Genomic DNA, 12,961 nt, shown 5'->3' on the forward strand with positions numbered 1-12,961 from the left:
ACCCCACCCCAAGAAAAATCAGAATGGGCTCGAAATACGCGCTCTGTGCGTCCATTTTCAACAGAACGTCAAATGGGCCCCCACTGATACACCGTCCCGCGCTCCTCGCTGATGTGACCGCTTTCCCTCACTAATGCGCTCTCTACTTTTCAACCGTCCGATGAAAACGAAAGCCCCACTGCTGTCGCCCCTCTCTCTCTCTCTCACTCTCACTCTGTCTTGTACTCTTCTCTCTTCACTCTGCGACACTGCAGAATCTGCTGCAGACACTTCAACTTCTACGGCAATCTTATAACCAATTTTACCCTTTCTCTCTCTCTGAGGATCGCTGATTGTCTTCTTGTTTATACTTAGGTCTGCTAGTCTGTCACTCCATCTTCAAATTCTTTACTTTGCTTTTAATCTACGTTCGTTCGCTTGAGCCTTCAAGCTTCCCGGGAGATTACGCGCCAAATCACTTAGGATCTTCATCAAGATCGTCGATTTTTCGTCATTGATATCCTCTACTTTTGCATTCCTTCGACATCTGTCGGTAACGGTAAGTGCCTTCTCGGCTTCGTCTGAAAGAATTTTTCAAGAACATTATTGGACTCATCTTGTTATTTCTCATACTTTCTTAAAGATTTTCATAAAGTTCTTCTGTCTTCGATCCTGCGAAATTTATCTTAAGTGACGAATGCTAGATCTATGGAGTTACAGATTTGAGTTCTAGGAAATTAGCTCCGGCGGCTTCAAAGTGAGTCTCATTTTCCGTCACAAAGATCCTGGTGTTGAGCAGAGTTAGCGAGTTTTGAGGTTACTTAAAATGAACATATTACCCCTTGCCTCTGCCATGTCTGATGAATGAGGAAATTAGCCGAAAACCGAGGAATTTGCAGGCTTCGATGTTTCTTTACTCCGCCGGGAAATTTCTTGAATTTTCGTCTCTCTCTCTCTCTCTCTCTCTCTCTCTCTCTCTCTCTCTCTCTCTCTCTCTATTGTCTTGAATTAGCGGAATTCTTGTTTTTTCCAGCTGGCGGAAGCTGAAATTTTCAGTACGGCCACACAATTTCTTTACCTTTTCTTTTATGCGTTTGGGTGTTTTCGTTGATGAATCTGAATTTTTTTAGAGCCGAATTGAAACAAGCTGTGCAAGATACATTAGAAAATACTCAGCGAAGATATATGAGGTTGGGGTGTTACGTTTTCCCCCTTTTTATCTTCAGAACATTTTTTTCAAATGGCTCTTGATGGTCCATCCGATTCCCCTTCGAAAATTTCGCTTGTCGATCATCGTCGCTTGTCTGTATCTTACCTTTTGTCTACAGTGCTTGATTGCTGTCAATGCGACGGAACGCACCTTGAGGAAAATATTCCGCCATTCGATGCCACATCACCTCACCATGGAAAGCTTTCTGCCACTCGATATGCATCGTTGAAATAATTGTTCTTCCATCTAGACTAGGGTTTTTCTGTTTCAGAGTGCGTTTTCTTTTCGCCCCTACCAAAACCTCCTTAAGAATTGCTTAATCTGCTCATTCGTTCACGTGTCTTTTAGGGTTTTATGGAATTCAATGACTTGCTGCTGGTGATTCAACACATTAGTTGGCATGCTTGTCTTTTGGAGAAAGGAGGACAATTTCATGATTTACCTAAAAAGTTCCACCACGTTAGCTCAAGTTCATTAGGATTTAACAACCGTTTTGAATTTAAGATCAACAGGATTAAAATTATATATATATATATATATATATTTTTTTTTTTTTTTTTTTTTTTAATTAGCAGATTGAAAGTTTATTGTATGAGGTTCAAATGGACTCGTCATGCATCTATGAGACTGCATAGATCTTAATCCTAGAAGCTATAATAGAACAATCATTGACTGCATTTTTCTCTTTGGTGAGCAGATGCATTATATATCCCTGAAAATGCTGAAAAACAGAAACACTCTTTCAAAAATAATATAGAATTTGTTAATGATGAGGGTTTATATTTGACAGTTTGAATCTGCAGTCTGGATTGGATATTTCAAGGGTTACCCTGGGGGAAAAAGGGTACATTTTGATATCTGTAACCAGATCATCTCACCTAATCTCGTCACTCATTAATTTTCCAATATGCTTACTTTTTAGTGGAACGTTCCTTGAAACTGTACCAACTCGTAATGTTAGGAGTACTCTCTCAATTAGCTGTTCCAGTAAACAGAATACCAGATTCAAACAATTAGATGAATCTGAGATAAAGCTGACTCCTGGTAATTGGAATCTGGCTTGGAAAAAAGATTTGAAATAAACCCTGAATGAAGTTTATCATCAGAACTACTTAGCCAACTTCTTCGTTGCAGCATAAACATGTCATGGAAGTACAGTGGCAATTGTTTCCATCCTTTCCAGCATCCACTGTATTCTAATTCAATTACTTGTGGTTCCTTATATCGGTATTCAAATGAATATTTGTTATATGATATGATAAATTAACTTTGTGTAGCACCAGGGCAACAGTATGACTTCTATATAGTGGTGTCGATTTCTGTTTTTGACATAGGTGGCTGGTTCACCTCCTCAGTCTACTAACGAAGATGGGATTCATTCCTTCATTAGATAATCTTTTCCCCGTTCATACTGTGTATCAGCACATTGCTTCATTAGCTTAGCCTGTTACTAGTTACTTGTGAAGGATTCTGCGCCATATTCTCTCTCTCTCTCTCTCTCTCTCTCTCTTTGCTCTTTTTCTTCATTTTTCTTTGAGGATGTTTGTGCACTAGTGCATGCTGTGGTGGGGGTGGGGGGCAAACAGGTATGCTTGCTTACTTACATGAATGTTAAGTATGACACTCATTGCAATGACATTTGATCCACTTACATTGAAGCCCTTGATTCAAATATCTAGATGGCCATGTTTCTTTGAGTTTGGTTGTGTGATACCCTTGAGGTTTCTTTCTTACCTTTAGCTCTAAAGGAGCAGTAATGGATGACATTATGCGTGTCATATTAAAACTTAAAATTGAGAGAGATGACAGAAAACTATTTTTTATACAGCGTGCAAAATTCGGATGGTGGCAAAGGGTGAGAATATTTGAAATAATGTGGAGCTCTGAGTCAAGGAAATGAATTACAGTACAGATCTTAAAAAGAGTTCGAGGCATCAGCATATGTCAAGAGTTGCAAAGGAAAAGATCCCATTGCAACAAGGAAGCCAAAGTTTGAAGTTGCAAGATGAGTTGAAGACCGATAAGTTCATCAAACAGTCAAACAAAGAGATCTCTTACAAAACAAGACAGGATAGAGTCCAATATAAAGTAAGACAGGACAATGATGATAGACAGTTAATCCCTCCTAAATCTTTGCAGAATCACCAAAAGCAACAGAGCTACAGTGAAGCAATTCAAAATGATGAGCTTGTCAAGTACATGTCCAATTTACCATGTTATCTGCAGCGTGTGGAGAGAGGACAAAATCTCCAAGAGAAGGCTTTGAATTTTGGAGTCCTTGACTGGGGACGTCTGGAGAAATGGAAGTACAAACAAAAACAGATCCCAAGCAGAAGTACTAGAAATGATCCATCAACTAGTAATGATTCCTCTTCATTAACAAGAGTTGGATCTTCTACCCTTTCTGGTAGAAGTCACAGTGGATCTTCAAGCCTCCAGAAGAAGCAATATCATTCACTTTTTGCTAATCCGAATTCAACTCAAATTGATGGACCTAATAATATTGTGAAATCAGCTAGGGGAAGCAATCTTCAAGAAACTGGAACCGTCCCTAAAAATTCCTTGATAGGGCCGCAGGATCATTTCAGAACTGATCAGTTTTTCTGCCAAAATTATTCAGAAATCAAACTAGAGAATGTGGCTAAAAGAGAAGATTCAGATTCCAAGATCATTCCAGAAATGCAGTCACCGTCATCTGGGTCAAAAGATTATGAGATCTCATTCCATCCTAAGGGAAAGATGAAGGTGCGTGATGGTGAACCTGAAAGGGGAGCAGAACAGTTGCATCATCTTAATCACAATCTTCCCCACCATCCAATCCCCGGAAAACGCAAAAGCAGTGTTCTCATTTTGTCCAAAGATTGTTCGCAAAACAGTTCCTCTGGGATCTCCAACCAGGCTGAATTCACAACATCAGTTGATGGAAGATCAACAGAAGCAGATCGTAAAAGCTTTTCAGATTGCTTTTATCACAAAAAGGAGGTTTGCCTTGTGGGTCTCGATTTTGACATCCCTCACTCATGCCCACTTCCTTGTAGAGTCGAAGGTAGCCAAGAGTTAGACATGAAATTGTCGGACTCTTCATGGGCCGAAGGTACAGAAGTTCCATCGGATGCATGTTGTTTGACAGTAACTCCAAATGAGGTACCAACTAGGCAAAGCAAGGATAAAGATGTTGGAGAAAGCAAGCCATCCAGTTCAGCTGCTGTTGAGTCTTCTGATAGATTGGAGCCAAAAGCTGCTGAAGTAAGAAATCAGTTACCTAATCATCGAGCCAGCATTGGTCTGGGCAGGCTGAGCAGAAGTATCAGTTTTAAAGAGGCTTCAACTGTCCCACAGTTGAAATCATCATATGTTACTGTTAAATCTGGTCCAGTGAAGTCAGAGGTTTCGGTTTGTTCACATGATTCAGCTAGAGATAAAGCAAATGCCAATGGCAAAAGCAGGTCCAGCCCTTTGAGAAGGCTATTAGACCCTCTACTGAAACCCAAGGCAGGAAATCATCCTGAGCCATCTCTGAAAAGGCCAATGTCAAGTCATAGAGCTTCTAAATCATCTGATGGTCTCCTATATTCTTCGACTGTTCAGTCCATGAAAGGAAATACTCTATCAAGTTGTGGGCCCGTCAATGAATTTGATTCATGTCCAAGTGAGAAACATATAGAATCAATGATGCATGCCTTCATGCAAGTCACGGTTAAGAATGGATTGCCTTTGTTTACATTTGTAGTTGACAGTGCTACAGATGTTCTTGCAGCAACAGTGACGAGAGCAAGCACAACCCTGAAGGATATTTACAGCTTGGTCTACACAATGTACACTGTTCGTGAAATTAAGAAGAAAAGTGGAAGGTGGATAAATCAGGGAACTAAAGGGAAAGGTCATGGATATGCCTCCGGTGTTGTTGGACAAATGAAGGTTTCCCTCTCACAGTGCCCTATGTTGACTGGAGACAATGTTAAAGACCACTTCTTGGTGAGAAAGTTTGTTTTATTTGGTGTTGAAATGAGACAGGCAGATCAAGAAACCTTAGATATTCACCCCAGCAGTGAGCTTGCTGCCATTGTTGTCAAGGTGCCAAAAGAGAATTTGGGAAATTTAAGAAATGATGACTGGCAGAGCGTTAAAAATAAAGACCTATCTGATATGGGGTTGAGCAGTTGTATGCCAGAGGGGAGATGCTTGTGCAATGCTGGGGAGATTCTAGGCAGTGAACGTAATGGAGGAACTGAAAGGGTTACTAGCACTGTGGTGATACTCCCAAGCGGTGTTCATAGCTTGCCAAGTGCTGGAGTGCCTTCATCTCTTGTTGACCGATGGAAGTCTGGTGGATCATGTGATTGTGGGGGTTGGGATGTGGGTTGCAAACTTAGAATTCTTACTAACGAGAAATCCAGTGAAAACTTCATTTCATCCAAAGCTTCTTCCACCCCCGATCAATTTGATCTTTTCATTCAGGTACATGCGCTTTGCTCAGACCCAGCAGGACCAGTATTTCTTCCAGCATTGTATGTATAAGTTGGCTAATTATCTTTCCTCTTTTTCCCAGGGAGATGCTCAACCAGACAAGCCTGTCTTCAGCTTGGCCTCATTCCAGAAAGGAATTTACTCCGTTGACTTCCATGGTTCCATAAGTTTGCTACAAGCATTCTCCATCTGTATAGCAGTTATAAACAATAGGAAGCCATATGACCTATCGGAATTGGGTAATATGTTGCAAGGGAAAGACTCACAAGAAACAGTATCCATTGAAAATGATAGAATAAAGGCCCATGCTGAAGTTGAGCCAACAATATATATACCTTTCCCACCCCTTTCACCTGTTGGGAGGGTTTAGTTTTACACAATATACAGTGTCCAGCGTGCAGAGCGGGTGGCAATTGAACCCCTTGAAGGCTTGACCAGATATTTCATGGTTACATTCAACATCAAGTGAGCTAAAAATTCTGAACCTGAAACACATATTATGTTTGAAGACACTATGGACCATGAACCCTTTTTTCTTCTTTTTTGGGTTTAGTTACCTTCAGTGTAGAATAAGATTGCAATCAGAGTTGCTGGCATATCTGTAAGCAGAAAATAATATTTGTAATCTAATATATGTTTTGAACTGTGCAGTTGAAAGCGAAAAACAGTTATAATTCTAATGGTTAGCCTGTCCCATGATATTTGCATCAGTCAAGTTCAGCAATATTTCTCCAAAAGAAAATTTTGGCTATAGCATGCAAAGTTGTTAGGGAAAGAGCAAAACCCTGAATTAGAATATGACTTTGAAGATGAGCAAACTCACAAAATGAGGCAGAGAAACAGAGAGAGAGGGTTGAGAACCATTCCTTTCTCACATTCTTATAGCTCACAGCCTCTTTCTTATAACCATATTGGGCTTTCGTGCACACATCATTCAAATGGTGGCAAAAGGAATTGTGTTAAAACACTAGAATATGACCGCCACTCTAAAAACCTCACAATTGATGGGTACAGTTCTTTTAATCTTTAAGATTAGATTAGAAAAAGAAAAAAAGGATCCCCACGATGCCGGGATTAGGATTTCCTTCCACGCCTTCTTAAGTAATGAGCCATGAGGTCTGTACTCTGTAGTAATAATCTCTCTTCAAACAAAATATAGGCCCCTACTGAATGAATTCATCCTCTCACAAATTCTACGTGAGAGGGAAGACAAGGGTTGCAGAGTCTTTTTTTCTTGGGTGGTGGGGGGGGGGGGTGAGAGGGTCTCAATTCTTACTCGGAACAATATTTGGACGGATATATTCTGTGGGAGCATAAAATCAAGGGAAAACTACATGATTACCCACTTTTGGGTTTGTTTTTACAATATTATCCAACTTATGTTTCAGTTAACAAAAATACACAAAATTATGTTTGTGTTTACAAAACTACCCAAAACAGTACCCTTCTTCACCACATATATTTTTTTGACATTTTTACCCCTTACTTTCATTTCCTTCTCTTGCCATCATTGGCTACTACCAAGCCGGCAACTTTAAGATACTCGGCGTCACCCGTGCGCCCAAGTCCGAGTCCTCACCCTTCCACCCCTGCTGTCTCTGCTATGCAGTCTCCAAGTGTGCTACCCATTGGTGCATCATGAACCACCGCGAGGTCTATGACTTCTATGCCTGTAACGGCATCCTCTTCCCCCACTGTGGCAAGAATTTCGGCAATCAAATAGCACAGAGATTGTGAAGAATGAAAGGTGCATTCTCGTTACACTGGGAGAGGAATAACCTTTATACTATTGAGTTACACGATCCCAAAAGCTTCGAAACGTTTTGAGATATCATCATTGTCTATCAAGGTTTTTCATTCCACGATGGAGGAGATGACCTCTCTATTGACTGCACAAACCAGGTTCAAGCAACCCGAGAAGAAATCAGAAGAAGAATTCCGATTTGAGATGGAAAAACACTCACTTATCTCTCTAAAAACAAGAGATGGCCTATTTTGTTTCAGTTGGGAAAACAGGGGCTCTGCCCCTTGTTAATTTCTCTATATTTTATCAGAAAATTCTCTCTCTCTCTCTCTCTCTCTCTCTCTCTCTCTCTCTCTCTCTCTCTCTCTCTCTCTCTCTCTCTCTCTCTCTCTCTCTCTCTCTCTCTCTCTCTCTCTGTTGAACTAGAAAAATAGGGTTCCACTGTATCTCCCTCTCTTTGGGTTGAATTAGAAAAAACAGGGTTCCACTATCTCTCCCTCTCTTTGGGTTGAATTAGAAAAATAGGTTTCCACTCTCTCCCTTGATTTTTTTTTTTTCATGTTCTTCTATCAGCTTTGAACCACAGTAGTACTTAACTAATTTCTGAACAAGATTAACGTGGACTTAGGTTTTTGACATACAAAATCTGTTAAAGTAATCAATGGCAGAGTTACAGGGGCGGGATTGTAAGGTGGGGAAGGTTGCCAAGACCTTCCGAGCTTTGGTTGATATCATTGACCGCAAGTTCACTTATTTGGTCATTATCTTATCCATTTCCGCTCATGTCGATCTCCAAGAACAGAGCTTTCAGCAAAATGTCACTTCTTTAGTAGCCGAGCTCAAGGATCTTCAGAGTCACTTTGCTTCCTAAGAAAAATCATTTGCAGGAGAAACTCAAACGAGGCAGCCATGTATGTAATTCAGTGGGATGGGTAGGAGAGGGGCGACTGTGAGTAGAGGCAGAGTTGGAAGGATAGGAGAGTAACAGGGGCAGGATCGTGTGGGGTGCGGTAGGCTGATGGTGGTGATGATAAAAGTGGCAATGGTAGCGGCAGCGTGGTTGTATCAGTAGTAGTGGTAGTAACACCGATGCCCCTACAGGGTGTACATATTGATCGTAGAAGCGGAGGTGGATATAACTAGGGGTACATATGTCAAAAAATGTAAATGAAAGAGGGAGAGACACTATTTTGGGTATTTTTGCAATACCCAAACTCGAGTTGGGCAATTTAGTTATCACAAACATAAAGTGGGTAGTTTTGTAAATGAAAACCTGATTTTGAGTAGTCTTGTAATTTTTCCTAAAATCAATCTGAAATGTCAAATGTTCAAATGCAATACTGCTCCCATAGAATACAATAACTCTAGAATCACTCCCACAAAGTGCAATTTGATGGCGCCAATGAATCCGATGCCAAAGTCAAGTGCACAAAATTGGTAAAAAAAAAAAAAAAAATCTTTTTAGTAGGATTTGCAATGTATGATTGGCCATCCAATTGGGTGAAATGGAGAATAAAATTTGACAAATTTCCAATCTGTGATCTGCAAGGTGTGTACAACTAATTCAATGGTTAGTTGGGAAAAAGCAACTCTAGTACTCTTGATAAGCTTATTTAGTATGACAAAATATCTAAATGAACTTTTTGGGGATTTAGAGTAGTAAAAAACAGTCCAATTTGAAAGCGCCACTTGCTCCAACTTTGAGGACCTAATTGGGTTGTCGTTGCCAGATGTTGGGACCTGGGATTCAATCCTCCAACCACACACTTCTCAAAGGGGAAAAAAATCTGATTTTATTGTTTTTCCCCCTAAATTAAAATAAATAAAAAGGAAAAAAATAAAATCCACAAGCAAGTTGTAATTCAAAAACCCATCTTGAAGAATTTGAACTCCTCTGGTTTCCAATAAAAACTAGGGAGAATTATGTGTGCGATCCTTTAATATGAGAGCTGTATTAGATGATATCTTTATATAATTTTATGGGTTATCCTATATACAGGACAGGAGGGACAGAAGAAAAAGCCGCTCTTAAAACTAAAATTCCTCCTCCCTGTCGACTTGTGTTGAAACTGGAACTGAATCAAACTCATCAACGTTAATGGCCGCCACCTTAGAACACCCGACCTTGCCGGAAGAGGGAGGCGGACGGTTCCTGAAGGGGAGGAGACGCACGTTGGCTGGAATGGGGCTGGGTTGCACTTGATCATCATCAGACCCAAACCCTTCTTGCTCCTCCTGCTGCCGTTGCTGTTCTTTCACTGTATCTTTCTTCAGATCCGCAGGAGGCAAGAAGAAGTCCCTGCACAGACCCTCGACGTTGAAATCGAACTCTTCGATGGTCCAGACTTCTTCCATCCTGGTTCGGGAGTGATTCTCGGAGCTCTCCCCGAACCGGAAGAGGGAGACAGCGGTCCGACCGGCGTGGGCGATGTTGACGCCGTCAATGCAACGGTAGTCGTGGATGAAAGACTCCATGGTTGTTTCCCAGAAGACGCTGTCGTCGCTTGCGGTTTTGATGCGTAGGAGGTGGGAGTCCTCAAGCTGCACCAGCAGCCCCGTCCTTTGACTGAAATACCCCCACACCGAATGCCTTATGATCTCCACGTTGTTGCCGCTCCTGGCCATCAACGACGATTGCTCTGTTTCCAGCTTCAGAACAAAGCAGTCCTCCTCGTTGATCGTCCTCTCCCCTATGCAAACTGACTCAGAGAATAAGTTTGCCGTCAACCTCGGATCTAGACCCTGTAATGATCGACGAAGGGGTCGAGGTGGACCTCTGGAAGCGTGGGAATGGTGCCAAGGTGTTTGCCTCCACGCCACATTCCCGTCGCTTCCAGCGCTGATCTTACAACCTGAGAGTACCAGCTCCAAGCACCACTTGCCTGGCCTCTTCTGCCACAGAACGAACCCTCCCATCTCTCCTCCACCTCCATGTCCATGTCCATTTCTTCCCCCTTTATTGTTAACCTTCATCATCCCCTTGTGGCTATTGTTGTCATCCCCAGTGCTGAATTCCGACGCAGCCATCCTTACCTTCCCCACCGCACACATACTACTGATCGAATTCAAAGCAGTATCCCCTCCGGCCGCCGCTATGTACTGTTGCACTATGTACTTCGCCATCGAAGACTCCTGCGACATATATTAAAAACACAAATTAAAAACCCCTCAATTCAAAATTTCAAATTGGTACCAAAAAATTTTCAAAATTTCAAATTCCCGATAATGGGTCACCATCAGGGGAAATTGGATCTTGGATTTTGAGAGATTACTAGTACTACTATTACTTACAATGGGACGATCTTTGAATTTGTCACGGGTGATGAACGAGTGATCATTACGGACGGGAAGAGGGATGAGGGGAGCACCAACCACGCCCAGCAAGAGTTGTAGCTCGGTGCTGCGAGAGCCCACGGCAGAGGGGGTTGATGATTTATCGACGTGGGATCTCATCCATGACTTCATGTTGTGCCAAGCCCTGCCGGTATTCCTGGTGTTGGACGCGAACATTTCCTCCGGGATGGGCACTTCCAGCACCGTTTCCAACCCATCCTCCCGACCGTAGTTGAGGCTAAGCTTCTTCATCGTGAAGAAAATACGGACACGGGCACGGAACGAGATAGAGAGACTCCAGGACAAGAAATCAGAATGACAGCTCCTCCTCTGCCACAAAACAGAGAGGAAGAAAGAGGGGAGCGATCTATGAATGAATTAGGTGGAGGGAGGAGGACAAAGAGGTAGAACTGTAGAAAGAGTAGTTTTAAGACTCTTCAAGGGACGACCGCAGCTGTGAACACTAACTACCCACTGTGACCCCACCTATGCTTACGTGCTCCTCTTCTTTGTCTACTGTCGTGACTGCACGCTCTTGCCGACGGTCGTTCTGTATCTTTCTCTCTCTCTCTCTTGATCCCACTTTAATTTTGGGACTTCACTTTCCAAATTTAAGGCAGCTTCAGAGTTCTGATGAGTAGAGTAGTAGTAATTATATACGAATGAGCTGCGGTAAGGGGTATCTAACTTTGTTACTTTAATTAAGTTAATTGTAATCTTAAGTTAACTTTTTAATTTAATCCAAATGATTTCTCTCTTAGGAAGTTAATATCCGAAAATGTCGGCCGGTCGGTGCGGGTATGGGGTGGGCATTCCTCTTGATCCTTATCTTGTTTTTCTCCAACTGTACAAAGCTGCGACCTCATGATACTATGTTTGGAAGCTTAAAGGGCAAAAAACAAGGAATTGGTACTCTACGGTTTACAATTTTTTTTTTTTTTGGGGGGGGGGGCTGGGGTGGGGGGTTGGTTTAGATATGTGGGTGATGGGTTATGGATTATGAGCACTGGGCAATTAATTAATTAATTAAAAAAAATTTTTATGGAGGGCGGTGTGCAAGGTTTAAATGTGGATGTTTTGAATAAGATCCATCTCAGCCACTATGATTTTAATTCAGCTAATTGTTTTATTTAATTTGTTAGCACGACATTTGGAACATTTGATTTTTGTAATTATGTATTATTTTTGTTACATGATAATTTTTTGGAGATTGAAATTTTTTTGACAGAAAGATCCCATGGTCCCTTATAATATGTGTAGTTTCAATCTAGATAAAATTAGTCACATGAAAAAATAATTATAACCATAGCTTTTATAATTATTTGTCAAAGAATGTGGTAACACCAAGATTTTCCCTGTCTAAGAAATTGGATAAAAAAATATAGAAATAGAATTTAATATATATATATATATTTTGTTGGAAGAAATAGAATTTAATAGGTAATATAAACCAATGAGGGACCCAAGTGTGAGACCTTATAAATAAAATTAAAATGGTGTCTCCCATTCTTCAATCATGCTTGGCACGTTAAAAGTTCAATCCTATTCTTTTATTTATTTATGGATAGCAACTCTTCATCTATATTTATAGAGAAATTATTCTTATAATAATCTCTCCCTTTGGCTTATATTATATGTCTCAGGCCTCCAACTTTTGGTTCGTGAGGGCAGATTTCCTTTCTCAAATCTATTTTTCTATTCTTTATGGCTAAGATTAAGGTGTTATCATTGGTTTAAGGTATAAATTGATGGTCCAAAGATGAACATTGGATTTCACGTCGAGTAGAGAAAGGGCAACAGATGGGAATTGGGATTGTTCAATGCTTCTTAATTTCATTTTACCGTTAAAACTTGAATTGCAAGTCCCTTTCTTTGGCCACGTATTCATTTTCCACCCAATCAAATCTCTTCACCTCCTCGATTAATTTTTGTTCTTAAGTCTTCTGTTACTTAATTAGTACTAATTCATAACTGTATTTGGACAGCGATGTTAGAGGTTAAGAATTAAAAAATATATATATATTTTCAATTGTAATAATAAATAAAAAGTACTTAATTAGCCAATTGACTTATGAAGTCAGTTAATTTGTTTAAAGATAATTGATAATATAAGTATCTTAAGACACTACCCTAGTTGGCTTGTATTATTAGTAACCTCATTACTAATTAGTATTTAGAAACAATAATATTCCCTTCATTAGGTCAAAAAGCACCATACACCAACCTTC

The 12,961-nt window shown here is 40.6% G+C and overlaps 2 protein-coding genes across 2 annotated transcripts; one reads left to right on the forward strand and one right to left on the reverse strand.

The window, feature by feature from the left end:
- The first annotated feature begins 201 nt into the window (after positions 1-201).
- On the forward strand, positions 202-6,366 carry LOC122087207. The gene is made up of 3 exons (XM_042656255.1): positions 202-538; positions 3,018-5,647; positions 5,739-6,366. Exons 2-3 carry the CDS (start codon positions 3,086-3,088, stop codon positions 6,024-6,026), a joined length of 2,850 nt encoding a protein of 949 aa, XP_042512189.1. The 5' UTR covers positions 202-538; positions 3,018-3,085; the 3' UTR covers positions 6,027-6,366.
- A 2,812-nt stretch (positions 6,367-9,178) lies between these two features.
- Positions 9,179-11,333, reverse strand: LOC122085769. Its single transcript, XM_042654346.1, has 2 exons — positions 10,692-11,333; positions 9,179-10,532 (listed from the first exon to the last, which is right to left on the reverse strand). The coding sequence occupies exons 1-2, from the start codon at positions 10,983-10,985 to the stop codon at positions 9,435-9,437; spliced, it is 1,392 nt and encodes a 463-aa protein (XP_042510280.1). The 5' UTR covers positions 10,986-11,333; the 3' UTR covers positions 9,179-9,434.
- Between the last annotated feature and the right edge of the window lie 1,628 nt (positions 11,334-12,961).

The sequence above is a fragment of the Macadamia integrifolia genome, chromosome 8 (assembly GCF_013358625.1).
Source record: "Macadamia integrifolia cultivar HAES 741 chromosome 8, SCU_Mint_v3, whole genome shotgun sequence".
Lineage (NCBI taxonomy): Eukaryota > Viridiplantae > Streptophyta > Magnoliopsida > Proteales > Proteaceae > Macadamia > Macadamia integrifolia.